Source organism: Eretmochelys imbricata, chromosome 15, assembly GCF_965152235.1.
Source record: "Eretmochelys imbricata isolate rEreImb1 chromosome 15, rEreImb1.hap1, whole genome shotgun sequence".
In the NCBI taxonomy this organism is placed as follows: Eukaryota; Metazoa; Chordata; order Testudines; family Cheloniidae; genus Eretmochelys; species Eretmochelys imbricata.
This window is the reverse complement of record NC_135586.1, coordinates 8,712,105-8,739,391: the sequence shown is the minus strand read 5'-3', so window position 1 is coordinate 8,739,391 and position 27,287 is coordinate 8,712,105. Positions and strand designations below refer to the sequence as shown.

The 27,287-nt window shown below is 48.3% G+C and overlaps 1 protein-coding gene across 2 annotated transcripts in view; it reads left to right on the top strand.

Moving 5' to 3' along the window:
• The first annotated feature begins 321 nt into the window (after window positions 1–321).
• Window positions 322–27,287, top strand: part of NOS1 (nitric oxide synthase 1) — a 60,689-nt gene continuing 33,723 nt past the window's right edge. The window contains exons 1-3 of one of the 2 annotated variants that reach the window (XM_077834803.1): window positions 322–1,040; window positions 14,745–14,868; window positions 26,317–26,454. In XM_077834803.1, the coding sequence (XP_077690929.1) occupies window positions 322–1,040; window positions 14,745–14,868; window positions 26,317–26,454 (981 nt within the window). Of the gene's footprint in view, window positions 1,041–14,738; window positions 14,869–26,316; window positions 26,455–27,287 lie in introns of both variants that reach the window. The other variant, XM_077834802.1, reaches the window with a different exon arrangement.

Here is a 27,287-nt window from a genome sequence, read left to right as displayed (position 1 = left end):
CTGTTGGTGACACACTCTTGCTGTCCCAGTGAAGGTTACCCGGGTTGCTGGCATCATTCCCGTACAAAAGAGAGAGCGGAGGGAGGAATGAATGAATGAAATTATGCTGTTGAAGACACAGCTGGAACTGATGTGCAACGACTGATGCTCTGCAGATTTTGCAACGAGGCAAGTCATTCCAGAGCCAACAAGTTCCTCCTTGCAAGCAGAGCTAAGCTGTACCCCCTTCTCAGCTGCTAATCTCTCTGCTCAGCTGTGGGCTAGTCTGTGCTCAGTGGGTCTCGAGGTCTTGGGCTGCAGGCTAGAAGACCAAGGGGTACCATGGAAGAGAATGTGTTCAGTGTGCAGCAGATACAGCCCAATGTCATTTCAGTGAGACTCTTCAAGCGCAAGGTTGGCGGTCTCGGTTTCCTGGTGAAGGAACGAGTCAACAAGCCCCCGGTAATAATCTCCGACCTGATTCGGGGAGGGGCAGCTGAGCAAAGCGGCCTCATCCAGGCTGGGGACATTATCCTGGCAGTCAATGGCCGGCCCCTGGTGGACATGAGCTATGAGAGTGCCCTGGAGATCCTGAGGAGCATCGCTTCCGAAACCTATGTGGTTCTGATCCTGAGAGGTCCTGAGGGCTTCACCACTCACCTGGAGACCACTTTTGCCGGTGATGGGATGCCAAAGACTGTTAGAGTAACCAGACCTTTGTGCCCAACTGCCAAAGCGGTCGACTTGTCCAATCCAAGAGATCTGCAGCAGGGTGCAGACCATACCATGGGCTCGGCTAGTTCAGCATGGGCCAGGGAGAACAGGAAGGAAGCGGAGTCCCTTGTGCACGTCAATGGTGTGGTTACCAGCACTAAAGGCGAGGACGGGAAGGGAAGGGACAATGCCGGTGCCAATCCTTGCCTGAACAGTGGGGTCGAAAACAATGAACTGCTAAAAGAAATAGAGCCAGTCCTGAAACTCCTGAAGAGCGGCAGTAAGGAACTCAATGGAGACGCACCAACCAAGGTGGAGACAAGAGATATAGAAGTCCAGGTGGACTGGTAGGTACCTATGTACATTTTTTACCTTTGGTATAGATTATGGTGACACAAGTCAAATGGGTTTGGTGGGGTCAGGTTAGAGCCTTCTCCAGGTCACAGACCTATTGACCACTAAGGCATGATGCTCAGGAGAGAGGAGGCAGGAAAGAGAGAGACAGCTAGAAAGGGAAAAGAGAGAACAAATGGGAGCAGAGTGTGGGAGAGAGGAAAATGGAGGTAAGGGGAGGACAGATGAGTGGGGGAGAAAACCAGAAGTGGGCAGGAAGCATGGGAAAATGGCAAGGGGAGAAAAAGGAGATTGGAAGAGGACAAAGGGATGGGAAAATAAAATTCCACGGACACCAGAGCTAGCAGTGTGGTATACGAGATTGGGCATTGAACAGATATTCCTGGTTCTGCCACTGACGTGCTGCATGACCTTAAGCAGAGTTCGGTGCCTCGGTTTCCCCATCTGTAAAAAGAAGCCAATGATATTGGCCCTTCTAGTACAGTGCTTTGAGTTTTCTTCATAGAAGATGCCATATAAGAGCTAAATCTTTTATTATGACAACCCAAACCTTCCAGAAGGGAAGCTCAGCTTGCTGTAAATGAAGCTTCTAACGGCCACTGTATTTCAAAATGCTCTGTGCCAGTTCTGGCACCCGGACCCAGCTGTCAGAAGTCCAATCCTGCTCCTACAGAAAGCAGTGGGAGTTCATCCACAGATTTCAGTGAGAACAGGTTTGGATCCTAGATGTGGAGCTCTGCTTCTCTAGTTTCACACAAGCAGGAGAAATGCTACAAGCCGAGAATCTTTAAAGGGCCCCTGAGGGCTTGAAAAACTACATTTCACTAGAAGGTAATTGAGGAGCTGCGTAATTCCCCCCCTGTGTTTTTAATTGTTGTTAATTGTTCTGGTGTTTTGTGCGCTCGCAGTAGCAGGCTCCTTCCCAATTAGCTCTCTCCTCCTGGCCATTTATTAGCAATGATGCATTGCCCTTTTCTAGTCCCTTTCCACAAGAATCTCAAAGCATTTTACAAACATTTCGGGTACATCTGCATAGCAAAAACAACCCCAAAGCAGTGAGTCTCAGAGCCCGGGTCAACTGACTCTGGCTTGAGGGGCTTGCGCTCTGGGGCTAAAAATAGCTGTGTAGACATACCCGCTCAGGCTGGAGCCTGGGCTCTGAAATCTTGTAAGACGAGCCCAAGCTCCAGCCTGAGACCAAATGTCTACACTGCTATTTGTAGCCTGGTAGCGTGAGCCTGAGTCAGTTGACCTGGGCTCTGAAACTCATTGCCACAGAGTGGTTTTTGCTGTGTGGACATACTCTGAGTCTGCCAGGCCCCTTGTGAGGTGGTGATTGTTAATTTACAGCTGGGGAAACTGAGGCACAGAGCAGTGAAGGCCAATGTTTTCAGAAGCGGGTCACTGATCTTGGCAATCCCAGTGTTTGGGTCCATGGCTTGAAATGCCAGCAGGCCTGATTTTCAGAGGTCCTGAGCATCCTAAATTCCAGCTGTAGTTCGTGGGGTCTGCAAGGACTCCACTCCTCTGAAAACGAAGTTGCGGGTGTCTCAGGTTGCGCACTCAGAAACAGAAAGATGCAAAACCAGCGGTCGCTTTTGGAAACCTGTTGACCTAAGGGAGTCACCGGCATCACAGAGAAAGTCAGTGGCAGAATCAGGAGCAGTGGATCCCAGGAATCTTGACCCCTATACGCCTACTTGACCTGCTAGACATCAGTCTCTCTCTATGTCCCTCCTTTGTTCGCGACTGTGACATTGCAACAACTTCTGTGGAATGGTCTGTGATGCCACAAAGACTCACGGTGATATTGCTGAAGAGGAAGGGAAGGCTGATTGTAGAGGAGACCGCACCTGAGGATAAACCCAATGAATGGTTTGCCATGCTAGGATGGCAATAAGCCAGGGTGAATCCAGGGAGTTGGCTGGTGAATTAGTCTAAGTTTGAAAGCTTGCAAGGGTTGGGAGCAGGATAGGGGAGGGGGAAGAGACAAAAGAGACTGAAAGCCATGCAGCTGAAAGGAGCCTTGTCCTTGTAAAAGTATCAAAAGGAAGTGGAAAATTTTCTGTAAAAATTGTTTAAGGAAAATGGTGGCTTTGAAACTTTTGAGACCAGTATCAGCTGTCTGTGGTAAACGTCAACTTTTTGACAAAACACGAACCTGAAACCAAAAAAAATATTTCTACCTGGAAATGCCACTCCCTGGTGCCTCCTGGGAGTTACAGTTTGGCTGTCTTATGCCTCTGTTCTCCTCTCTGGCTGGGCTCACTAGCTGGAGTACCTAACTTTCTGCAAAAAAAAAAAAAAAAAAAGTCCAACCAGCTCCAATAAACTCCATGATAAAATGCCCATGTTTTCTTTTAAATGCTGAATCAGTAGGTTTCATGCAGAATCATGGTGAGGGAAGGTGAACGGCTTCAATTCTCCAGCTTCTGAAGAGAGGCTAAAGAGCAGAGAGAGCTGTCTCCCACTTTATTCCCAAGGGTGCTGAGCCCCACCTACAACAAAGTAGTAAGAACCCTCAACTCTCATTGAAGTCAGTGGGAGCTGAGGGTGCTCCGATCCTAGCTCCTCAGTGGAATCTGTCCTAAGCAGCTATCCCAAAAACCAGCAAGAATTAGTGGCCCTGAAGAAGTTAGTGTTTAACTACACCTCAAGGAGCACACTAGCATCCTTGGGTCGCTTTAAAGTGGGTCTCTGGAGAAAAACTCTGGCACAGGCTTCACTCGGAGGCTAGTATAAGGCTGAGAGGGAGCATGAAGTCCTGTAAAAACGAAAAGGGCAGTGGCATAATTCACTGCATTGGGGGTCAAATCCTGGGGCGCGGTCATGCTAGAGGTTTTAGACCGACATAGAAGAGCAGAAACTCTGCAGGGAAACTGGCAGAAAGCAGCTCTGTGGGTCAAAGAGTGGTTTCACCCTCGAGAGAGATGTGGGACAGTCACCCCAGTCCCTACCCACCACTACATTGGGCTGAAGATGGTCAACTCATGTCCTGTGCTATCTGCTCAGTCTAAAACAGAGCTGGTGCACTGGGGAGGCCTGATCATATGGAGAGAGGGACAAGCACAGAAAACCCAGGGAGACTGGACAGATTCTGTAGTGGCAGACCCCATTGAAATGCCTATAAAATGAGTAACCCTTGGAAGAATTAGACAGTGGTTAAGTGCAGCTGTGACACCATGGGCTGTGACCTCTTCAGATCTCCAGTTGGCCCTAGTCAGAGTGGGAATGGGAGATCTCCAGGTGAATCCCAATTATTGCAGGTGCTGATGTTTGCTCTTTCGTCCGAGGTCAGTACTGAACATATGCCTCCATGTGGCGTTAAGGGGGCACTGTGATGTTAAAGAGGCCATCTTTTGGAGAAGAGCTAAAGCTGAGGTGCCGACCACTCATGGTCACTAACCATCCGGTGGCACTTAGTCTCAGAATGAAGGTGTTAGTCTCAGCTAGAGTCTAGTGTTACAAAGGCAGGAGGGAATTAGGTAGGCAGAACACAATTAGTAACTGGGTGCCATGTTGTTCTCTTCCTGAACCATTGTGTAACATTGCACATGTTTCAGAGTAGCAGCCATGTTAGTCTGTATCTGCAAAACGAGAAGGAATGCCACAAGTACTCCTTTTCTTATTGCACATGTTGTTAAGCGACAGTTGCTCCGTAGTCCAGAGATGGTGGCATTTCAGGATGAAGCCAGTTCCCTTTTGCGGAGCTTTGGAGATTCTTTAGCAGGAAAGGAATGGCGCAAATGTGGAGTTCATTAATAATGGGTCAAGTAATGAGGGTCTTACTCAAGACGGTCTCCCTCTGAAATCAGTGAATGTTCTTCCTGAGTAAAAAGTGAGTAAGGACCTCAGGGTTTTGACACCAACAGACCCTGATCGTCAGCAAGCGGGATTGAACCTGGGACCCCTGAAGCCTCTATTGCATGAGCTAAAAGCCACATGGCCTTTAGCTCGGGCTGTAGAGCGGACTCATGGAGCTCTCTCTAAGCCAGGGGTGGCCAACCTGTGGCTCCAGAGCCACACGCGGCTCTTCAGAAGTTAATATGCGGCTCCTTGTCTAGGCACCGACTCCGGGGCTGGAGCTACAGGTGCCAACTTTCCAATGTGCCGGGGGATGCTCACTGCTCAGCCCCTGGCTCTGCCCCCACTCCACCTCTTCCCCTGTGCCTGCTATGCCCTTGCTCCTCCCACTCCCCCTCCCAGCCTCCTGCAAGCCACGAACAGCTGATCAGGAGGTGCGGGTAGGAATGGGGAGGCGCTGATTGGCGGGGCTGCCGGTGGGCAGGAGGCGCAGGGAGCTGATGGGGAGGCTGCTGACGAATTACTGTGGCTCTTTGGCAATGTACATTGGTAAATTCTGGCTCCTTCTCAGGCTCAGATTGGCCCCCCGGGTTCTAAGTGGTCTTGGTGCCACTAGATGGGACAGAACACCACACCCAGGAGGTGTGTGGGTTACGTAAGCGATACAAGAAGTCACTAAGACTGCACCTGGCAGGAGGTGACTAAATTGCGTCCTAAGCGTCCTTGGTCTGTATTCACCTGGGAAGATGCCTCAGTTATTAGATGCCATCCAGTCACCCGTAGTTAGATAGAAAGATGGTAGTTTTAGGCAGTAAAGGCCTAAAGAAGAGTAACACCATCGTAAGAGGTAGACTGGTGTGGAGGATGGAAGTTGTTTTACAAAGGATTGAGAAATCTGGCTACATTCTGTAACTGAATGACATGCAACATTTTAAAAATTCTTCATGAAGGAAAATTCTGGGGGGAAAAAATTCATTTGGGGGCAGTCAAAACATTCAGATTCTGACTTTTTCATTTTGTACTATGATATACATAATATTCTAAACACTTTTTTTTAAAAAAATTACAAACAAAAAATGGAAACACTTCTTTCTGGAAGTGTTGAAACGGGATGTTTTGAGGTTGTCAGAATGGCTTTTCCTCTAAAACTAAATGCCAGTCTAAATTACCCACGTTCGTAAAGTGTTTTGATTTTGATGGAACCACACAATCTGACCGAGCAGTGTTCTGTTGACGTTTCACCGACCAGCCCTAAAAAGGCAGACTGCTTAGGACTAGTCTTACAAGATGCTGTAGTGTTTTTTCCCTGAGCGGTTACATTTGTTTTTGTGCCTTGAATTCCATCTATTCAAATGTCCAACCTGCTTAATAGTTGAGAAACCCACTGGAGTAGGGGTATCCAAAATCCTGTGCGTGGGTCCACATGGCCTGATACATTCTACAGTGTGGGTTGTCCTCTTTAGGGCAGATGTTCTGCCAGCAGGCAGCATTGCAGCCAGGCTGCTGTGCCCAAAAAGGGAGCATTGCATGCGGGGGTCTATCCAGCTGCAGCTCTGTGTCAAAGACGGGAATGACTTCAGTGTGCTGTCTGATGTGTTTAAGGTACTCTGTGCAGTCTCCTGCAAGCTGGGAGATCATGTGCTCTATTGATATGGGTGAGTCATCAGGACACCTGGGTTCTATTCCAGACTCTGCTGTTGATTCACCAAGTGGCTTTGGACAAATCATTTGACCTCTTGGTGCCTCCATTTCCCCATTAATTAGATCCTGTTTGAAGAGTCCTTTCAAATGATAAAACTCTCTGTAAAATACTTCATAGCAGCATCATTAAATTGCCAGGGAGGGAAAAATTGGAGCACACCCTGATGTTGTGTCATGTGGCTGAGCGAGAGGCTTGATTTACCTCCCAGGAACCTATGGCTGCTCTTACTGAGGTCCATGGCAAAGCTCTTCTTTACTTAATTGAGTCCAGGCTTTAGCCCTGGGGCTGATACAGCTCATGATGATTCACTGACCAAAAATAAGGGACACTTGAGAATATGTAAGGTCTCGGTTCCCCAGGAAACAACACAGGAATACGTCCCCTGAGCATACAGAACTCTTAGGATCCTAAGGGGAGTGAAGAGGGTAACCAAAGGTGGAAACTTTGGGTATGTTGAACCATTGTCTTTAAAGAGAAGAGCAGCCAGCTGCTCCTGTTCGTGGCAGCCAGCATTTGTTCTGCTCGCGGCCTGATGACTGGGCTGCGGAGAGGAGAATGTACAGCCAGTAAGTCACCAGGCACCAGTAATTATATGGAACATACCCATCACAGGAATGTAAATAGAATGCAGTGTAGCAACCCTAACCCAAGTTTAAGGCAGGTGGAGATGCTGACAGGAAGCCACAAGATCACCGCACCCTGCAACTCATGTTCCAGCAGGACTGAGCATATATTTATTGGATGTCCCCACAGGGAAAAAGACCTTGACTGATACCCGAGGAGAATTCCTTGACTGATGCGGTGTTGCAGTGATATGACTGTTTCTCTCTTTTGTTTTATTTGTTCTGCCCCTTTGAGTCTCCAAGGACTCTTCTCTCGCTCTCTCTTAGCTCTTTCATGGAGATCTTACTTTTGTCCTTTTTGTGTGCTGACTTACTTAATCTATAATAAGACATTTCATGCTGACCAGATCTTCTGGTTGCTCTTTGTGCATTGGAAACCCAGCTGGGGAGAACATTCTATGATGCGGTTTCTGAACCTGGCCAAACCCCGACCAATGACAAACGGCGTTTTGTGTCAGTAAAGGCTTTAGGGTTTGGCCCGATGTCTGTTCTCCTCTAACACCAACTAGTGAAGGGCATGTTCAGAATCTATTCAGTACCTTTAACAAACTCTTATTAAATACAAAGATACGGCTCACAAACTTCTAAACGCAGCCACCGCAGTTACTTATTTGTGAATCCAAAATCTTAGCAAAATTCCTCAGCCCCACGGGCGGTTGCATTTCATTGCTCTGGGCAGCATGAGATCGCCTCTTTCTGCTGGTGTGTAAAATGCTTTGAGATCCTTTGGCCTGATTGTGTAGAAAAGCACGTCAACATTGGTCTGACCCCAGGTAATGGAGAGGAAAGACTGGGGAGTCGGTTCTTCAGCACTGCAGACCGTAAGCCGCTACCTGGCACGGCTGGTTGTCACTGGAGCCGAGGGTGGCAACTCCTTCTCAGCTGGAAATATTCCCCACAGCCGGAAACTCCACCTGAGAATGTGGAAGACCCAGAGAGAGAGAGTGAAGGAGAGTCAGTTACCAACTTCCCTGTGGCCCATATTATTGATGGTGGTGGGTGATTCGGCCAGAGGAAAGCTGAAAGCAGTGCCCCAGGGCAAAGTGAGGTGGGAAAAGAAACCTATTTCTCTTGCATAGCCGAGAAGAACACACACTCTCTCTCCTCCTCAGCACAGAGAGCTCACAGAGGGTTTTGGCTGCATTCTGCCTGTTCCCAACAGCATCCTACCCTTCTGCTTTCTGCACTAGGTGTTACTTACGGCATCGGTGCAAAACATTAGACTTCCAAGCTCTTATTGGCTCATCCAAATGAGCTGCCAGGAATCAGAGCAGTCAGTTCTCTCTCTTGTCATTGCAAGGGAAGTTCGAGAACTCCTACTGCCAAGCAAACTCAGTAGACCGAAAAGGTGAATGGACTGGGACTCAGAAGATCTGGTACCAGAGAAGTCAATGGCAAAACTCCCCTTGACTTCAGTGGGGCAGCTTTCCAGCCCTGGGTAGTATCCACTGCTCTGCAACTGACCTGCTGTGTGCCCTTAGGCAAGTTCCTTGACTTTCCTGTGCCTCTGTTTCCCCTCCCACACCCCTGAGCAATGTAGTTCTACCCAATTAAGTATGTAGCGTAGACCTGGCCTAGGTGTCCTTACAGTACCTAGTTCAATGGGGTCCCAGTTCCGGTTGGGACCTCATTGGTGCAACCCAGGGCTGCCCGGCAAGGGATGGAGGACAAAAGGAGCAGTTTGCCCCAGGTCTCCCATTTGAAAGGGCCCCCAAGTTGAATTTGAGGGAAGGGCAGCCTGGCCAAACCTGAGTTGCGCTGCGATCCCATGCACCAGGTTGCAATACCCAGCCCTGCAAGGACAGGAGTTGCCACTGTGGAGTGAATACAGGGCGTGCTTACTCCCCGGTGCCCCGCTTTCCCCAGGCCTCCCCTCTAATTGGTTTTGCACCCTTGGTTTCTTGATTTCAGTGGGGAGTATTCTTTTTGAAATCCTTCATTACCAAGGTAGTAATGAAAGATTAGCTGCCCAGGCTACCAGCCAATCAGGCACTCGCTCAGGCTCTCACGCTGCCCTCCCAGCAAACACATACTCAGATACTTACTCAGCAAACACGCACTCGGATACTCACCAAACCCAGGCAAACTCCTGCTGTGTGCTGCTCTGCTGTCCCCTGCTGCTCAGCTGGTTCGCCGCCGCAAGGGACTTGGTGGGATAACTCACATGACTGGAGTACTGTCATGGATGGTTATAAACTGTTCAGGAAGGACAGACAGGGCAGAAAAGGTGGGGGAGTAGCACTGTATGTAAGGGAGCAGTATGACTGCTCAGAGCTCCGGTACGAAACTGCAGAAAAACCTGAGTGTCTCTGGATTAAGTTTAGAAGTGTGAGCAACAGGGGTGATGGAGTGGTGGGAGTCTGCTATAGACCACCGGACCAGGGGGATGAGGTGGATGAGGCTTTCTTCTGGCAGCTCGTGGAAGCTACTAGATCGCATGCCCTGGTTCTCATGGGTGACTTTAATTTTCCTGATATCTGCTGGGAGAGCAATACAGCGGTGCACAGACAATCCAGGAAGTTTTTGGAAAGCATAGGGGACAATTTCCTGGTGCAGGTGCTAGAGGAGCCAACTGGGGGGGGAGCTTTTCTTGACCTGCTGCTCACAAACCGGGAAGAATTAGTAGGGGAAGCAAAAGTGGATGGGAATCTGGGAGGCAGTGACCATGAGTTGGTTGAGTTCAGGATCCTGACACAGGGAAGAAAGGTAAGCAGCAGGATACGGACCCTGGACTTCAGGAAAGCAGACTTCGACTCCCTCAGGGAACGGATGGGTAGGATCCCCTGGGGGACTAACATGAAGGGGAAAGGAGTCCAGGAGAGCTGGCTGTATTTCAAGGAATCCCTGTTGAGGTTACAGGGACAAACCATCCCGATGTGTCGAAAGAATAGTAAATATGGCAGGCGACCAGCTTGGCTTAACGGTGAGATCCTAGCGGATCTTAAGCATAAAAAAGAAGCTTACAAGAAGTGGAAGGTTGGACATATGACCAGGGAAGAGTATAAAAATATTGCTCGGGCATGTAGGAATGAAATCAGGAGGGCCAAATAGCACCTGGAGCTGCAGCTAGCGAGAGATGTCAAGAGTAACAAGAAGGGTTTCTTCAGGTATGTTGGCAACAAGAAGAAAGCCAAGGAAAGTGTGGGCCCCTTAATGAATGAGGGAGGCAACCTAGTGACAGAGGATGTGGAAAAAGCTAATGTACGTAATGCTTTTTTTGCCTCTGTCTTCACGAACAAGGTCAGCTCCCAGACTGCTGCGCTGGGCATCACAACAGGGGGAATAGATGGCCAGCCCTCTGTGGAGAAAGAGGTGGTTAGGGACTATTTAGAAAAGCTGGACGTGCACAAGTCCATGGGGCCGGACGAGTTGCATCCAAGAGTGCTAAAGGAACTGGCGGCTGTAATTGCAGAGCCATTGGCCATTATCTTTGAAAACTCGTGGCGAACGGGGGAAGTCCTGGATGACTGGAAAAAGGCTAATGTAGTGCCCATCTTTAAAAAAGGGAAGAAGGAGGATCCTGGGAACTACAGGCCAGTCAGCCTCACTTCAGTCCCCGGAAAAATCATGGAGCAGGTCCTCAAAGAATCAATCCTGAAGCACTTACATGGGAGGAAAGTGATCAGGAACAGTCAGCATGGATTCACCAAGGGAAGGTCATGCCTGACTAATCTAATCGCCTTCTATGATGAGATTACTGGTTCTGTGGATGAAGGGAAAGCAGTGGATGTATTGTATCTTGACTTTAGCAAAGCTTTTGACACGGTCTCCCACAGTATTCTTGTCAGCAAGTTAAAGAAGTATGGGCTGGATGAATGCACTATAAGGTGGGTAGAAAGTTGGCTAGATTGTCGGGCTCAACGGGTAGTGATCAATGGCTCCATGTCTAGTTGGCAGCCGGTGTCAAGTGGAGTGCCCCAGGGGTCGGTCCTGGGGCCGGTTTTGTTCAATATCTTCATAAATGATCTGGAGGATGGTGTGGATTGCACTCTCAGCAAATTTGCGGATGATACTAAACTGGAAGGAGTGGTAGATACGCTGGAGGGCAGGGATAGGATACAGAGGCCCTAGACAAATTGGAGGATTGGGCCAAAAGAAATCTGATGAGGTTCAATAAGGATAAGTGCAGGGCCCTGCACTTAGGACGGAAGAACCGAATGCACAGCTACAGACTAGGGACCGAATGGCTAGGCCGCAGTTCTGCGGAAAAGGACCTAGGGGTGACAGTGGACGAGAAGCTGGATATGAGTCAGCAGTGTGCCCTTGTTGCCAAAAAGGCCAATGGCATTTTGGGATGTATAAATAGGGGCATAGCGAGCAGATCAAGGGACGTGATCGTCCCCCTCTATCCGACATTGGTGAGGCCTCATCTGGAGTACTGTGTCCAGTTTTGGGCCCCACACTACAAGAAGGATGTGGATAAATTGGAAAGAGTCCAGCGAAGGGCAATAAAAATGATTAGGGGTCTGGAATACATGACTTATGAGGAGAGGCTGAGGGAACTAGGATTGTTTAGTCTGCGGAAGAGAAGAATGAGGGGGGATTTGATAGCTGTTTTCAACTACGTGAGAGGTGGTTCCAGAGAGGATGGTTCTAGACTATTCTCAGTGGTGGAAGAGGACATGACAAGGAGTAATGGTCTCAAGTTGCAGTGGGGGAGGTTTAGGTTGGATATTAGGAAAAACTTTTTCACTAGGGGGGTGGTGAAACACTGGAATGCGTTGCCTAAGGAAGTGGTGGAATCTCCTTCCTTAGAAGTTTTTAAGGTCAGGCTTGACAAAGCCCTGGCTGGGATGATTTAATTGGGGATGGGTCCTGCTTTTGAGCAGGGGGTTGGACTAGATGACCTCCTGAGGTCCCTTCCAACCCTGATATTCTATGGTAGTAATTTTGGAAGGGGGGGAGCCCTCGGTTTCAGATTTTGCCCTAGGTCCCCCAAAAACCTCTGTGTGGTCTTGGTGCGACATGCATACAAATAAATAATAATAATAGCCTTGGAGGCATCAGTAAGACTAATAGGGCTTGATTGTGCTAACAAACAGAGAATAAAAGGAAGTATGGTCCAGTGGTTAGGGGCACTAGCCTGGGACTCAAAAGATCATCTGGGTTCAATTCCTGGCTCAGCTTGACTTCCTGTGTGACCTTGGGTGAGTCACTTAGCCTCTCTGTGCCTCAGTTTCCCATCTTTACAATGGGATAACAGCCTTGCCCTGCCTCACGGGGGTATTGTGAAGGTAAATACACTAACACCCAGAAGGGTGTTTGGATAGTACAGTAATGGGGGGGCCATATAACTACCAAAGCTCAGTCCCTACTCTGAAGAGTTGTTGTATTCTCTTCCTGCGATACCAGCTCTTCTGTACAGCCCCAGAGGGGTTTGTGGCATGGCCCAATAGGTGTAAACTGCCTCAGGAGCGGGGCCCCAGCCTGGCTGGCAGGCGTGGCAACAGCCCAATGCAGAATGTTCGCAGTGCGTTTGGTGCATGCGATATTCTGCATGTTGCACGTACGCATCCTTTTACGCTGGTCTTTGACTTTGAATGGACCAGATTAATGGTGGGTGAGGTTATTTTATCTGATCAAAACCCTTTCACATGTGCGTAAAAGCCAAGTTAGCAAAAGAACAATTCCGTCCTTGAAGAGATGACAGATGGGAATTTCAATTAAAAATCCAACCCCATGTTGGGCTTGAATTCTGTTGGAAATATAAAGTGGAGGCTTTTACCCAAAGGCTACCCGGTGTTTAGAAAATAGTCCCGGGATGTGGTGTAACATCTTGGCTGCTGGAGGGCTCAACTTCATTCCATAAATGAACTAGGAACTTCTGGAGCAGTTGGAATACAAAGAATTAAACTGAAAGCTGCTTTACTTCCTGTATCCCAAAAGCCACATGCATGGGGAAAACCTCCTGAAAGTTAATTTGCTCGAGGCGTTTCCCTTCTTTTTAAGCTGCAAGTGGCTTCGTGATCAGGGCACCTATTCACATTACATTTTGAGTGCCTCATTCCTGATGAGGGGCCGAATCCCAAGCCCAGTAAAGTCAATGGGAAGGCTCTCGCTGACTGCAGTAGGCTTTGGATGAGGCCCCAGATTTGCAACAGCAATAGTTTTTCAGTGCTCAATGTTGTCAGGGGAATACAGATCAGTCCTATGGAGAAAGAAAGGAATTGCCAGAGCGGATTAGAACAATAGTCCAGTCGTTTATAAAACTGTAACAGTGGGCAACTAAATAATAGCATTCTTACGGAAGAAATGTCTTCCCAACCCTGGGCTGTAAACAGCTGGGTTCTGTCCTAAATCATGAGAGCTGATGTCATTTGTACATTTTTATCCTAGCTGGTTTGACTGGATTATATTCTTATAACTCATATAACTATCTAATTCTTCATTATCTTTGTTTTAGTATTCCTATTGCAGTAACGCTTAGACACCTTATTGGAGCCTACTAAATAATTATCCTCAATGATATCTTGTGGTGGCAAGTTCCACAAGTCAATTCTGCATTGTGGGTTTTTTTTGTTTCTTTTTTTTTTTTTAAACAAAACCAGTATTTCTTTGTGTCCGTCTTAAATTAAGTCTGATCCAGCACGGGTAACAATTGCAATGTTCTTTTTCTTGCAGTACTTGTCTCTTAGCACATTAATCCTCCAGTCCTGGAAACACGAGTAATTTTACACATGTGAGCAGTCTCACTTCAGTGGAATTCACTGTGTAAAGTTACTTACATGCACAAGTATTTGCAAGATCAGGCTCTGAAAGCCTCAAACTCACCTCCCTGAGAGCCATGTCAGTTTGTTGCTTTCCACTTACGTTCCACTTAAGCGACAAGTTCCCCCCACCCCAACAAAGCTATTTTAGAATAACCGCCATCAGCCCGATATTATATCCCCTTTCTTTCCAATCCTGTTTATAAACTAGGGCCCCTAATTTGTTTTGATGCATTTGTGTATTAAGAGCACTTCGATTATGCTCTTTGTTCTTATTCCATTGGACAGCATGGGGCAGAGAGCATTGTATATATAACTTAAAATGAGGTCTGGCTAAAGGTTGTCCACTCTTTATTGGTTCTCACGGTGGCTGGGGTTGGGAGTGGTAGCACTTGGCGTAGCGAATGATAGGGTTAGGAATACGCCTTCCCGGGAGTGCAAAGGTGTAAACTGGATGATTATCACTTCACTACCTTGGCCTAGTGAGGACTTCAGCTTCCTGCCAATTTTAGGAACTGGATTTTTTACATGGCAAAACTCCCATTGTTTGTTGTCACGCTAACACAGGGTGATCCTTTGCCAGTGTGGGGAGTTTTCAATTCCTCCCCTCAACCCCGCCCCTTCAAACTCTTGCAAGTTTTCAATCCTGCGGGAAGCTGCCCAGAGCCAGCCCTGTAGCTAAGCAATTGGCAAAGGGTAGCAATGGTTGCCTGCTGGGTGCACCCCAGCTCCGGTTCGTTCCCCATGCGGTAGGCAGGGAAGTTTTGCTCTAAGGCTGAGCAGTCTGAGGGCTCTGACGGGGAACAAGCTGCATGTGGCTTTGGGAACTAAATGACTAATATTGCCCACCCTCAGTTTCAGGGAAGTGGACAAGTCCCAGAAACCTGCACCAGCCGGTGTGGAAAATGACCGAGTTTTCAATGACCTGTGGGGGAAGAGTGACACGCCCATCGTCCTGAACAACCCCTACTTGGAAAAGGAGCAGGTAGGTGCCTATGTCTTGTGGGGTGATTGGGGGGGATGGGAGCTGGTGTAGAAGCATAAGTCTTGCTGCAATCCGCTTGTAATGGCTGCTCCATGTGGGAAGGGAGCACATGCAGGGACTGATCCTGCTCCCTCAAAAGCCATTGATTTCCATGGGAGACGAGGAGCTCAGCAGGGTGGGGCGTGGGGTGTGCCCTGAGAGCAGTGGGCTTTTATACCTCAGCTGACAGCAGCCAATGCAAGTCTCCTTTCTCGTAAAGCCACAGTCACACGTGGTCTGTCTTCTGGGTATAAGGTAGCATAGGAGGAGGTCACTGAAGCCTGAATCGCTCCTTTGGGTCGGGTCCCCATAGGAGCAGCATTTTCCATGCTCCAAGGTGCAATGCTCAAGCCCTTCTCTGAGCAAGTGACCGCACAGGCCCAATCTCGACGGTGTGGCCCGGTTACTCCAGAGCAACCCCATTTGCTGCAATGGGATCGCACTTGTGCAGCTGCGAGCTAAGTCTGGCCCGTTCAGTCCAGAAGCCATGTAGCTGATGGGATCCCATTGCTGACGGTAGGGCTGCAGCTTGCACTGGGTAGGAGTCGCTGTCGAACGTTCTCCTCGGTGTGTAGAGCATAAGTGGCAGAAGAGCTGGGTCCAGTCCAGTCCTCAGCAGAGCTGAGGATTCCCCATTGTTCCAATCAGTGTCCAGAGCGGGACAAGAAAAGAGCCGAAAGGGATGGCACGTTCTTAACAACAGGCATCTTGCCAGCAAAGCCCTTAGTGGTGTGAAGCATGTTTCTCATTGCATTCATATAATTTGATGTAGCACTTCAGATAGTATTTCATAGAATTTCAGGGTTGGAAGGGACCTCAGGAGGTCATCTAGTTCAACCCCCTGCTCAAAGCAGGACCAATCGCCAATTTTTGCCCCAGATCCCTAAACGGCCCCCTCAAGGATTGAACTCACAACCCTCAGTTTAGCAGGCCAATGCTCAAAACATGCTTTTCATCTCCTAGCACTTTGCAACCATTCGTTGCTTCTCACACCACCTTGCCATTTAGGGATCCAGAGCAAAAACTGGGGATTGGTCCTGCTTTGAGCAGGGGGTTGGACTAGATGACCTCCTGAGGGTCCCTTCCAACCCTGATATTCTATGAATTCTGTGGTGTGGAATTTGGCTTCTGGACTTATTGGGCCATATGCAGTTCTCAGATGGGACCAGTGTCAGAGGCAGGGCTAGAACTTGGCAGTTCCTGGCACCCAGCCCTGTGCTCAGACCATCCCATTCCCGAGGTTCCCCCAGCTGTAATTCACGGTCGGCCATGCGTCAAAGAACACTTTCCAAAGGGAAAAACAGATGAACATTCAAATGAAGAAGTCCAGCAAAACCAGTATTGCCCCTGCTCAGCTCAGTCACTTCCTGAAACCAAGGGCCTGACCTCCTCCCCCACTTCCCGTCCAGGAAACATCAGCAGGACAGGCACTTTTTGATGGCGTGCACATAAGGCTATCTTTCTTTCATACCTATATTGATTGGCTCCTGCCCTCTGGGCTGGCGTTAGACCACTCTCGCCAGCTCAAGTCTTATTAATCTTTTATATCCATTATTTATATTCCAGTAGTGCCAGTCCAGATCAGGGCCCTGCTGTGCTGATCAGGATCAGGGCCAAACTATGCTAGGTGCTGTACTAACAAGCAGGGTGACATGGTCCGTGCTCCAAAACATTCATAATACAGGAGAAGATGTAAAATAGCTGCGATCGGCACGGTCCTTCCACCGAGCCATTATCCAGCCCTGGGAGGGGGCACGACTTGCTCCTGTCACGTGGGGATTCTGCAGCAGAGTTAGGGACGTAACTCAGAGGTCTGGACTCCTAGTCCTGTGCCCGAACTACTGGATAAGTCTTTCTAAAATAGCCTCGTTCTGTGCTGCTCTGTCCGTACAACACAGGGTCTCCATCGCTTGGGGCACTCCCTGCTCATTGAGAACCTGACCCTGAAAGGTGCAGAGCATCTTCCACCAGTGGCAAGTGCCCTTAACTCCCACTGAAGTGACTAAGATGCAGGGGTGCTTGGTACCTTTGCGGAGAGCTTAACTCTCCACTGAGCCCTCGGGCGCACTTCGTGAAGTGATGCAGTGCAGGCAGGCATCGTGGGAGACAATGATTTAGAAGTGTGGTATCTCCTTGTGCCTCCAGGAAATAAGGGGCCCCAGGAGACCTTTCTAAACATCTCAACCTGTTCCTGGAGTTTAAACCTATCCAGGATGGGTGACACCTGCCAAAATCGCATGATCATGGGTTGGTTTTTAGCTCCGCCACATCTGCTATGATCTTTCTAAGGGCAAGATCCCCTGTCGAGTCCCAAAATAAAGATTTTTAAAAATAGACTGTAAGGGCTTTTAAATATTTATTAATACAAGAAACACCCCAGCACACAATCTAGGGGGGCGTGCACACAGGAAATACAGCTCTTCCCTGAGGTTCAGTGGCTGGTTTAGAGTGAGGAAAGCCAGACAGTTCAGAGTAAAGTCTGAAAATCTGTCCTTATCTCACGCAAATGCAGCCCCGTATTGCAGATGATCTGGTTCTCATAACAGTGTAGCTGATCTTGCCATATGTGCTGTAATATTTAGGCACAAGGAGGTGAGTCCAAGAACCACAACACACCTCACTCGGTCGCCGGAGTGACCTCCCTGTTTAAACCTCACTCTTTCCGTTTAGTCGTCAGTAGATGCTGTGACTCCTCTCCCAGCCAAGCTCAAGTTACTGCTTTGCTCCTTTCCCCTGTGCCTGTAAGTGCCGTCTCTCTGTTTCTTTGCTGAGCTCTTGCATGGGTCTGTGACTATCAGCACTTTGTAACCTTCTGTGTTCAGAGCTTAATTTCTCTCCATGTTAGTGCTGCTACAATCCCCAGCCTTAAGCTGCTATTAAACTCATTTTTTTTCCACTCGATGTGCAGGCTTCCCTTTTATCCTTCTTATCCCTATCGTTATACATCCTCCTCCACTCGCAGTTTTGGTCTCTCCATACGCTTACCACTTCCACATCTCCTCTCCCTCCCTTCCCTGCCCCCCCGCAACAGCCAGCCTGAGAACTTCTGCTGTGCCATGCAAGGCTGGTCTGTGTGGGTTCAGGGCCGGGAGGGGTTGCATCTGAAGGTGGACCTTACAGCCTGTGACAAGAGCTGACTCAGCACCCTGCCACTCAACTCCCCACCAATGTAGGTTAATTGGGACCTAAAAGAGGATACATTAACATGTGGAGGGCTAATTAGAGGGGGAAGCAACTCCAGCCCCTGGGAGCAGATAAATGGAGAGGAAGGATGCCCTGGAAAGGGGGATGGAGAACCTGAAGGAGAGCAAAGCTGGCTGCGGCTAGTACTGCCCCCTCTCTCCCCACAGGTAAGAGGGGGAGCTGACTGGGACCTGTGTATCTGTACTACAGTCTGCTAGAAGGCTACAATAAACACGGTGGTGGTGACGGTGACCTGGAGTGAGAGTGGTCTGTGTCTAAGGTGACAGAGACTCACGGAGGATCACCCCATGACACAGCCACATGCCTGCTTGTTATGCACGTCCCCGGTGCTGACCCTGACTGCAGTCTGCACTCAAAGTCTTCCTCACAGCCATGTCTGTTTCCTCCCAGATACTGAAGCTTCTCTGGGGCTTACCAAGGGTCAGGCGTTCATTTAGATGGTCAGTGTTATGTGGTGCCGAGCCAAGTGCTTGGACTGAGTGGTCTCTTGGGGCCCAGTGCTGCGAACACGGCCGAGCATAGCGCTTGCTGCCATGGGCAATTCCATTGAATCATAGAATATCAGGGTTGGGAGGGACCTCAGGAAGTCATCTAGTCCAACCCCCTGCTCAAAGCAGGACCGATCCCCAATTTTTGCCCCATAGCCCTTAATGGCTCCCTCAAGGATTGAACTCACAACCCTGGGTTTAGCAGGCCAAAGCTCAAACCACTGAGCTATCCCTCCCCTGGAAGAACTCAGTGGGAAGGGCTGTGAATCAGCACCATGCTTGATAGCGCTGGCAACACTGGGCCCTCGTTCGGCCAACGCAAGTGATAGGAAGTTTGCACCAATCTTTTTTCAAAGCTCGATTTGATTGAGTAGCTCACCAGGCGAGTGAACGCTCATCAAAATACCTGTATGGCACAATGTCGAAGCTGATTGGGAGCAACTCTCACTTCTGACCTTTGTGCAAACTCATGCAATTCCTTCCCTGTGCCATTCCCAGATCAAAGGTGTCAGAGCCCAGTCCAAGACCCACTAAAGTCAATGGAAAGATGCCCCCTGACTTCATTGGGGTGGGTCCTCGGTGCACTGTCTTTAGTCAATACTAGCTCTTGTGAGGAACCCTACAATAACAAGAGGTGGGGGGGGGGGGGTTCTATCTGTTTGTATGATAAAGAGAAGAATGTTGGTTTCAAGCTTCCAAGGGCTATAGGGCCCTAGAACAGTGTAAAACAAATCATTATTCATAAAAAGAGTCTCTGAAAGAATCAACTGATTTTTAAGCTGGTTGTACATAGAGGCAATCTTCAGCTGCAGCCAGCTGCTTGGTGAGACAAAATATTGGGCCTGATTCACCTCCCATCATGCCCCGTCATTTATGTCCTTGCTAGGTTAGTGCAAAGTGGGTATGAGGTGCCCCCAAGTCTCAATTCTCCACTCACTGATGCTAATGGTGGCAGGTACCTAGGGTCTGTGCAGGACAGAAAGGACCCAACTTGCACATCTCTGATTCCAGAACTACGGGGGGAAGTTCAGCCCCTGACCCAGCTCTCCGAGCTCCCTGAAGTTGTGCCACAGTGGTCCCTAAAACCCTGCTTGCCAAGGAGTAAGACCAGTCCAGCCAGACCCCCTCCCTTCTTAGGCCTGGCTCTGCCCTAGAACCACCGCTCCTTGGCCCACTCTGAAATGCCCTTTGCACTAGGGCCGTCTGTAGAGGGGAAAGGCAGCTGCTGCAGTAGAGGCCCCCTTGTGTCGGGGGTATTCCCTGGCCGTGGGGTACGTATACCTGCAGTCCGGCCCCTTTGTGCCAGCAGATAAACTCCCCTGTTTTTTCCACACACCCAAGCAATCCAAACGCTCGGGGGCTGGATTGCATTCGCACATACATATGTAATAACCACAGAAGGATCACTAATCTGCACACTTAGTACTTATGATAACATGCTCTGTTGTAAAAAGTCCTTTGCATAATGCATGTGCGCCCCTGACTGCTACATTAATCTCGCCATTTGTCCCACACCTGAGTGGCTAATATCAGTGCTACCTAATTAAAACATAAAAGGTGATAATATCACCCCCCTGACAGAACACCGGGTAATGTTTGGTTTCAAGCATGCAAACCAATGAGGCTGAGTGGAGAGGCAAAAAGCACTTCGCATTTTTCTGCTGGTCATCAGTTTCTTTCCCGTCGCACCGCACACAATTGCCAATCCAAGCGATGGAGCCTCTTTTGGGTGCTTTCTCCCAAGCCGTTAGAGGACACATCCTTCCCTGTTTAGCGTGGCATAATGAATCACTGCCGCTGTCTTTTCACATATGCTTCCCCACTGCATCTAACACACTCACACACTCCTTCAAGTACTTCACTAACCTCACAGAATGCCCCAAGGGAAAACATCAAGCAGAACAGAGTATCTAAGGTGGGCTCAAGCTTGAACAGCTGGATCCAAATTTCAAATAACCCAAAGTTCACTCGTGCTTGGCAGCAGGTTTTTAGTTGGGGCCACTGCTAAAGATCGGAACATTTGTACGACTGCCTTTATAATGCTCTGGGAACATGTGGGTACTTTAGCTCCATGGATCTGGTTAAAGATCTGCTTTCTGCAGTCAGGAAACATGAATGTCATAGTAATGCATAAGGTGTTTGCTCGTTCGCTGCAATGTGTTATGTCTGGTGGGGGTGGGGAGAAACCTTAATTTTGGGAGGTTTCAAGTGTCAATTTTAATTAAAGTGTTATGAATCCCATGGATTTCATGGGAAATTCATCCCCAGAGAAATAAAGGGCCAAATTCGCATCTCAGTGCATTTCAGTGGTGCAGTTCCGGTTAATTCAGCTGGCATGCAGTAGTGTTGCTGGCCCACAAATGGTTGAGCTTTGTTGAAGGAGGCGGGTGTGTAGGAAAGAAGATTACAGCGTGGCCATCCCCAAGCATTCAAAAATTATGACTCAGGCCCCCAAAAGCCATGAGCTTGGCTTAAAAATCCAAAATTTTGAAAATGATAAATGTTGGGGCTCTTCTGATTTGCCTACAGGTTTTGTGCCATTAGGGTTCCCATTTTCAAATTGTATTCTGCAATGCATGAGGGCTAGAGACACACTTTAAAACAATGAAAGCAGAAAGCATCATTTAATCACGTGACTCCAGGAGTTGAGGCGACCACATGCCGCCCAACAGAGCATGAGCAGGGATAGCGAGAGACTCCAAAGCCCATGAGAACTAAGGAATATGATACAGTAGTATTGGATGGTGTTACCTTTCTCCCCCGACACGTGCACATGGAGGAAGGTACCAGATGCTGCGCCTGATCCTGTTGTCATTGTAGTGAGTAGCAAAATCCCCATTTTCCGGCATCAAAGACACTTTTAAAAACTTAACTTGTCGAAGGTTTTTGTGAAATTGCCGCCGCCCAGGATCGAGCTAGTACAGTATGGTCATGTGGCTGCTGCTATCTAGCCTGCCTCAGGAACCCAGGTCATACATGGCTACTCCTGCACTTGCCACAATGTGGTTTCAGAGCATTCCTAAACAAGACGCATGGGAAGAAGCTTTGGCTTTGCTGTTCTCCATTAAACACTTCCGCCTTTCTGTAAAGTAGATACATTTTCACATGGAGCAAAGTGATCTAGCAGGACATTCAGGGCAAATGCTGTTCTCGGTTGCTGGAGCTGTTCCACTGAGAAGAGGGAGGTTGGCTTTGGATTTTCATCAGTGCGACAGAAAGCAGAATTCTGCATAGTGCAACGAAATGCAAAGCAGGCTGAGGCCCAAGGAGACAGTTGGAGCTCTCATTCTAATTCCTGCTGCAGCTCTAAGAGCGGATGCTGCTCGAATGTCTGATGACTTGCCTTCCCTGGTGGGTTTTAGTACATAAGCCTTTTCTTGTGGTGGTCAAGTGATGGCTGGGGGCCCTTCACCAGTTATCTTCACAGCTATCTGGCCTGTCAAATGTGTCAAGTGAGTGACCCCCTCTGAAGAGTGAAGGCAGTTTCCTTGTCTGTATTTCAATGTGGAAGGGAGGAAAAGTTAGATCTCGGAGACGCAGATCCTGACGCAGGGAAGAAAGGTAAGCAGCAGGATACGGACCCTGGACTTCAGGAAAGCAGACTTCGACTCCCTCAGGGAACAGATGGCCAGGATCCCCTGGGGGACTAACTTGAAGGGGAAAGGAGTCCAGGAGAGCTGGCTGTATTTCAAGGAATCCCTGTTGAGGTTACAGGGACAAACCATCCCAATGAGTCGAAAGAATAGTAAATATGGCAGGCGACCAGCTTGGCTTAACGGTGAAATCCTAGCGGATCTTAAACATAAAAAAGAAGCTTACAAGAAGTGGAAGCTTGGACATATGACCAGGGAAGAGTATAAAAATATTGCTCGGGCATGTAGGAATGAAATCAGGAGGGCCAAATCGCACCTGGAGCTGCAGCTAGCGAGAGATGTCAAGAGTAACAAGAAGGGTTTCTTCAGGTATGTTGGCAACAAGAAGAAAGCCAAGGAAAGTGTGGGCCCCTTACTGAATGAGGGAGGCAAGCTAGTGACAGAGGATGTGGAAAAAGCTAATGTACTCAATGCTTTTTTTGCCTCTGTTTTCACTAACAAGGTCAGCTCCCAGACTGCTACGCTGGGCATCACAAAATGGGGAAGAGATGGCCAGCCCTCTGTGGAGATAGAGGTGGTTAGGGACTATTTAGAAAAGCTGGACGTGCACAAGTCCATGGGGCCGGACGAGTTGCATCCGAGAGTGCTAAAGGAACTGGCGGCTGTGATTGCAGAGCCATTGGCCATTATCTTTGAAAACTCGTGGCGAACCGGGGAAGTCCCGGATGACTGGAAAAAGGCTAATGTAGTGCCAATCTTTAAAAAAGGGAAGAAGGAGGATCCTGGGAACTACAGGCCAGTCAGCCTCACCTCAGTCCCTGGAAAAATCATGGAGCAGGTCCTCAAGGAATCAATCTTGAAGTACTTGCATGAGAGGAAAGTGATCAGGAACAGCCAGCATGGATTCACCAAGGGAAGGTCATGCCTGACTAATCTAATCGCCTTTTATCATGAGATTACTGGTTCTGTGGATGAAGGGAAAGCAGTGGATGTATTGTTTCTTGACTTTAGCAAAGCTTTTGACACGGTCTCCCACAGTATTCTTGTCAGCAAGTTAAGGAAGTATGGGCTGGATGAATGCACTATAGGGTGGGTAGAAAGCTGGCTAGATTGTCGGGCTCAACGGGTAGTGATCAATGGCTCCATGTCTAGTTGGCAGCCGGTGTCAAGTGGAGTGCCCCAGGGGTCGGTCCTGGGGCCGGTTTTGTTCAATATCTTCATAAATGATCTGGAGGATGGTGTGGATTGCACTCTCAGCAAATTTGCGGACGATACTAAACTGGGAGGAGTGGTAGATACGCTGGAGGGGAGGGATAGGATACAGAAGGACCTAGACAAATTGGAGGATTGGGCCAAAAGAAATCTGATGAGGTTCAATAAGGATAAGTGCAGGGTCCTGCACTTAGGACGGAAGAATCCAATGCACCGCTACAGACTAGGGACCGAATGGCTAGGCAGCAGTTCTGCGGAAAAGGACCTAGGGGTGACAGTGGACGAGAAGCTGGATATGAGTCAGCAGTGTGCCCTTGTTGCCAAGAAGGCCAATGGCATTTTGGGATGTATAAGTAGGGGCATAGCGAGCAGATCGAGGGACGTGATCGTCCCCCTCTATTCGACATTGGTGAGGCCTCATCTGGAGTACTGTGTCCAGTTTTGGGCCCCACACTACAAGAAGGATGTGGATAAATTGGAGAGAGTCCAGCGAAGGGCAACAAAAATGATTAGGGGTCTAGAACACATGACTTATGAGGAGAGGCTGAGGGAGCTGGGATTGTTTAGCCTGCAGAAGAGAAGAATGAGGGGGGATTTGATAGCTGCTTTCAACTACCTGAAAGGGGGTTCCAAAGAGGATGGCTCTAGACTGTTCTCAATGGTAGCAGATGACAGAACGAGGAGTAATGGTCTCAAGTTGCAGTGGGGGAGGTTTAGATTGGATATTAGGAAAAACTTTTTCACTAAGAGGGTTGTGAAACACTGGAATGCGTTGCCTAGGGAGGTGGTGGAATCTCCTTCCTTGGAAGTTTTTAAGGTCAGGCTTGACAAAGCCCTGGCTGGGATGATTTAACTGGGAATTGGTCCTGCTTCGAGCAGGGGGTTGGACTAGATGACCTTCAGGGGTCTCTTCCAACCCTGATATTCTATGATTCTATGAATCTTAAGTGACTAGATCCTTTAAAGGGCTTTCTAATAACATCGGATTAAAATATTTAATCGACGTGTTGTTCATATGGGTTCCATCATTTTCCTTCCAGTGTGTGCTCACCGGCAAAGCTAGTCATGTTGGAAAACAGGCTTTCTTCATCACAACTGATCTCTTTCCCCCATTCAGTGAGGTCATAATGCCAAATTTGTGCCATCGCAACCATTTCATGATGTGTATAGATGTCACGAGCATAGGATTCCAGCGTCTCTACAGGATCATGGAGAAGAAGCATGAATATCTGCATTGATAATAAAAAGAATATGGAAAAATGCAGAAGAGTTTTGTTTTTTAAATCTTGGTATAAATTAGCCCTGGTCTACACTACAGCATTAGGTTGACGTGATGAAGCTTACGTCAACCTAACTCTGTAAGCCTCTACACTAAAATGTCATTGCCATCAATGTAACTTGCCCGCTGGGCCGACTTAATAACTCTACATCCACAAGAGGCATAGCACTTAGGTTGATCTAGTGAGGTCGATGCAGTGTCAGACACTGTGTTGCTTACATTGACCGCTGCTGGCTTTCAGAAGCCATCCCACAATGCCCCACACTGACAATTAAATCGATACATGTGCTCCCGATGACGATGTACACCAGTGACACAAGGAGCATAATATGGACATGAGAAAAGCAATTTAATTACTGCAGTGGCTGTATGTTGACTTGCATAACTTGAGTCAACATAATTTTGTAGTGTAGACATAACCTCAGAGATGGACCTGAACCACAAAGTTCAGATTCAATGTCTGGATCCAGATCCAAATTTCCCCAAAGTTTCGGCAGTTCAGATCTATTTTACAGAGAATGCCTTGAGACGCCAAGCTTTGCTCTGGCTCCAAACTTTCCCCAAACTTGAGTGGATTTGGATAGGATGCCCCAGTTTGGGACCAGATCTTTTCTCCGTGGAACATCCAACCAGGCCTTAGTAATACCGCGTGATGACACTGCGCTCTGCTGAAAGATCTAATTCCAAGATGGCATATCTCCCCTTCTAGGAGCAATCTGGTGTGGAGCTTTTCACATCTTCATGGAGTTTGTCTGCCAAAGCAGACTTCCTCTGAAGTTCACTAGAACTCATTTTTCCCTGGTGTCACTACAGGATCTCTGCAAGCCAAGTGTGTTCATTGCAGTGTCTTGCACAATGAGGTTCCCTCCGAGATCCTGGCTTGGCACACATCTACATAGGATATCAAGGAGACTTAGGAAGTGGGGGTGAGAGGGGCATGGTCCAAGTACACATAATTCAGAAGTCCTTTCACTTCCTCCCGATGCTTGTCCTTAGCCTTACATTTCTCCAGCATAAAGGGACACTGGGGAGGCCTGCTTTCTGTTCATTCCCGTAGAGTTATTGTCAGATATTAAGACAACCTTCCTTAGAGAAGCCAAACCCACCACCACTGGCTTTGGTGCATTTAAAACTATGGCAGATAATCCACTAGTGAAGGTAATGTAGGGAGAAAATCCGACATTGACAGGGAATGGACTAAATGATCTATTAATTAATTTCAGTGACTCTTTGCTCTTTCAAGGTTAGGCTTCTTCTGAACAGAGTTAACTTTGCAGCTATCCAGAGTAAATTTTTTGCCATCCTTTCACCTTGGTATCTATAGGTGCAGGGGCTTGTTTGAAGGCTCTGGGAGGGTTTTGGAAGGAAAGGTGCTCATGGGGGAGGGTTGCGTAGATGGAAGTGGAGGTGTCTGAACTTGAAACTGCAAAGCAGACTTTGAAAGTAATTTTATTGTGTACAATATTCACTAGGGTGTAGGTCAAGACCACACAAGTCTCACTTATGTTATCCAGGCCTCCATAGGTGAAGAAGTCCATTAATCCAAGATCCATCTGCTGTTGCATCCTACACTTCTCCTGTAACTAATCAGTGAACAATAGTCTGACACATCATCATTTTTTCTCTCCTCCAGCCACCACCATCTGGCAGACAGTCCCCAACAAAGAACTTGGTGAATGGAAGCCCTTCTAAGTGCCCACGATTTGCCAAAGTCAAGAACTGGGAGACTGGCTCAGTGCTTCATGACACTTTACAACTCAAGACAGCCATGGTGAGTGGGACTGACTGTTTTGGCCAATGTTTTCTGAGTGTAGTTGACCAAATCAATGTCTCTAAACCCGATTTAACTGGAAGAATTAGAGTTGCTTTGAATAAGTGAGCCCATCTTGTGGGCTGCCATGGGGTCTTCAATGAGCTGCTCTGTCGTGGGCTAGGCTAGAATGAATCAAAAAGAGGCAACTCAGCTCTTCTGAACCTTCAAATGCTGGTGAAACATGAGGGTGGGGATGATTAGAAACGCCACCTGCATTATCCCTCTTTCAGCCCGGTGTTCTCTTTTCTTGGCAATAGCAGTAAATGAAATGGCTTGTGGGGTAGACTTCTAGGCCGATCGGTTGTAGATTCCGCAGGGAAATGTTGCAGAGGTGCTTACCCCTACAGTAGGGGGAGGTGTGGTGTAAGGGAAGGGCTACTATAGAGTGTGGAGATGGGAAAGTAAGGTATGGAGGTGGGTGTCTGTTACCTCCCAGCAGTTGCCAGTGGCTGGATGTAAAGCATTGAAAAGAAGGCATTTGCCTGCTGCTGGCAGAAAGGAGGATGCAATGCGATTGTTTCCTCCAAGGATGGTATGGAGACCAGCTTGCAGGAGAGAGGGTGAACATGGAGCTGTAACAGAGATTTAGGTTGGACTCTTATGAATCTCACTTGCCCGAGGCACGGTTGTAGGTCAGACAGGGTGAGGAACATCCCTCAGTCGTATGCCTGAGATCAGTGCCTTCTCCCTCCCCCCCGCCACAAAAAAAAGTGCACATGTGAAAGCAACCACACTGGAAATATCACCACTTGTGCCAAATCCAGAGCTGGCATTTCATCAGCGTTCGTGCA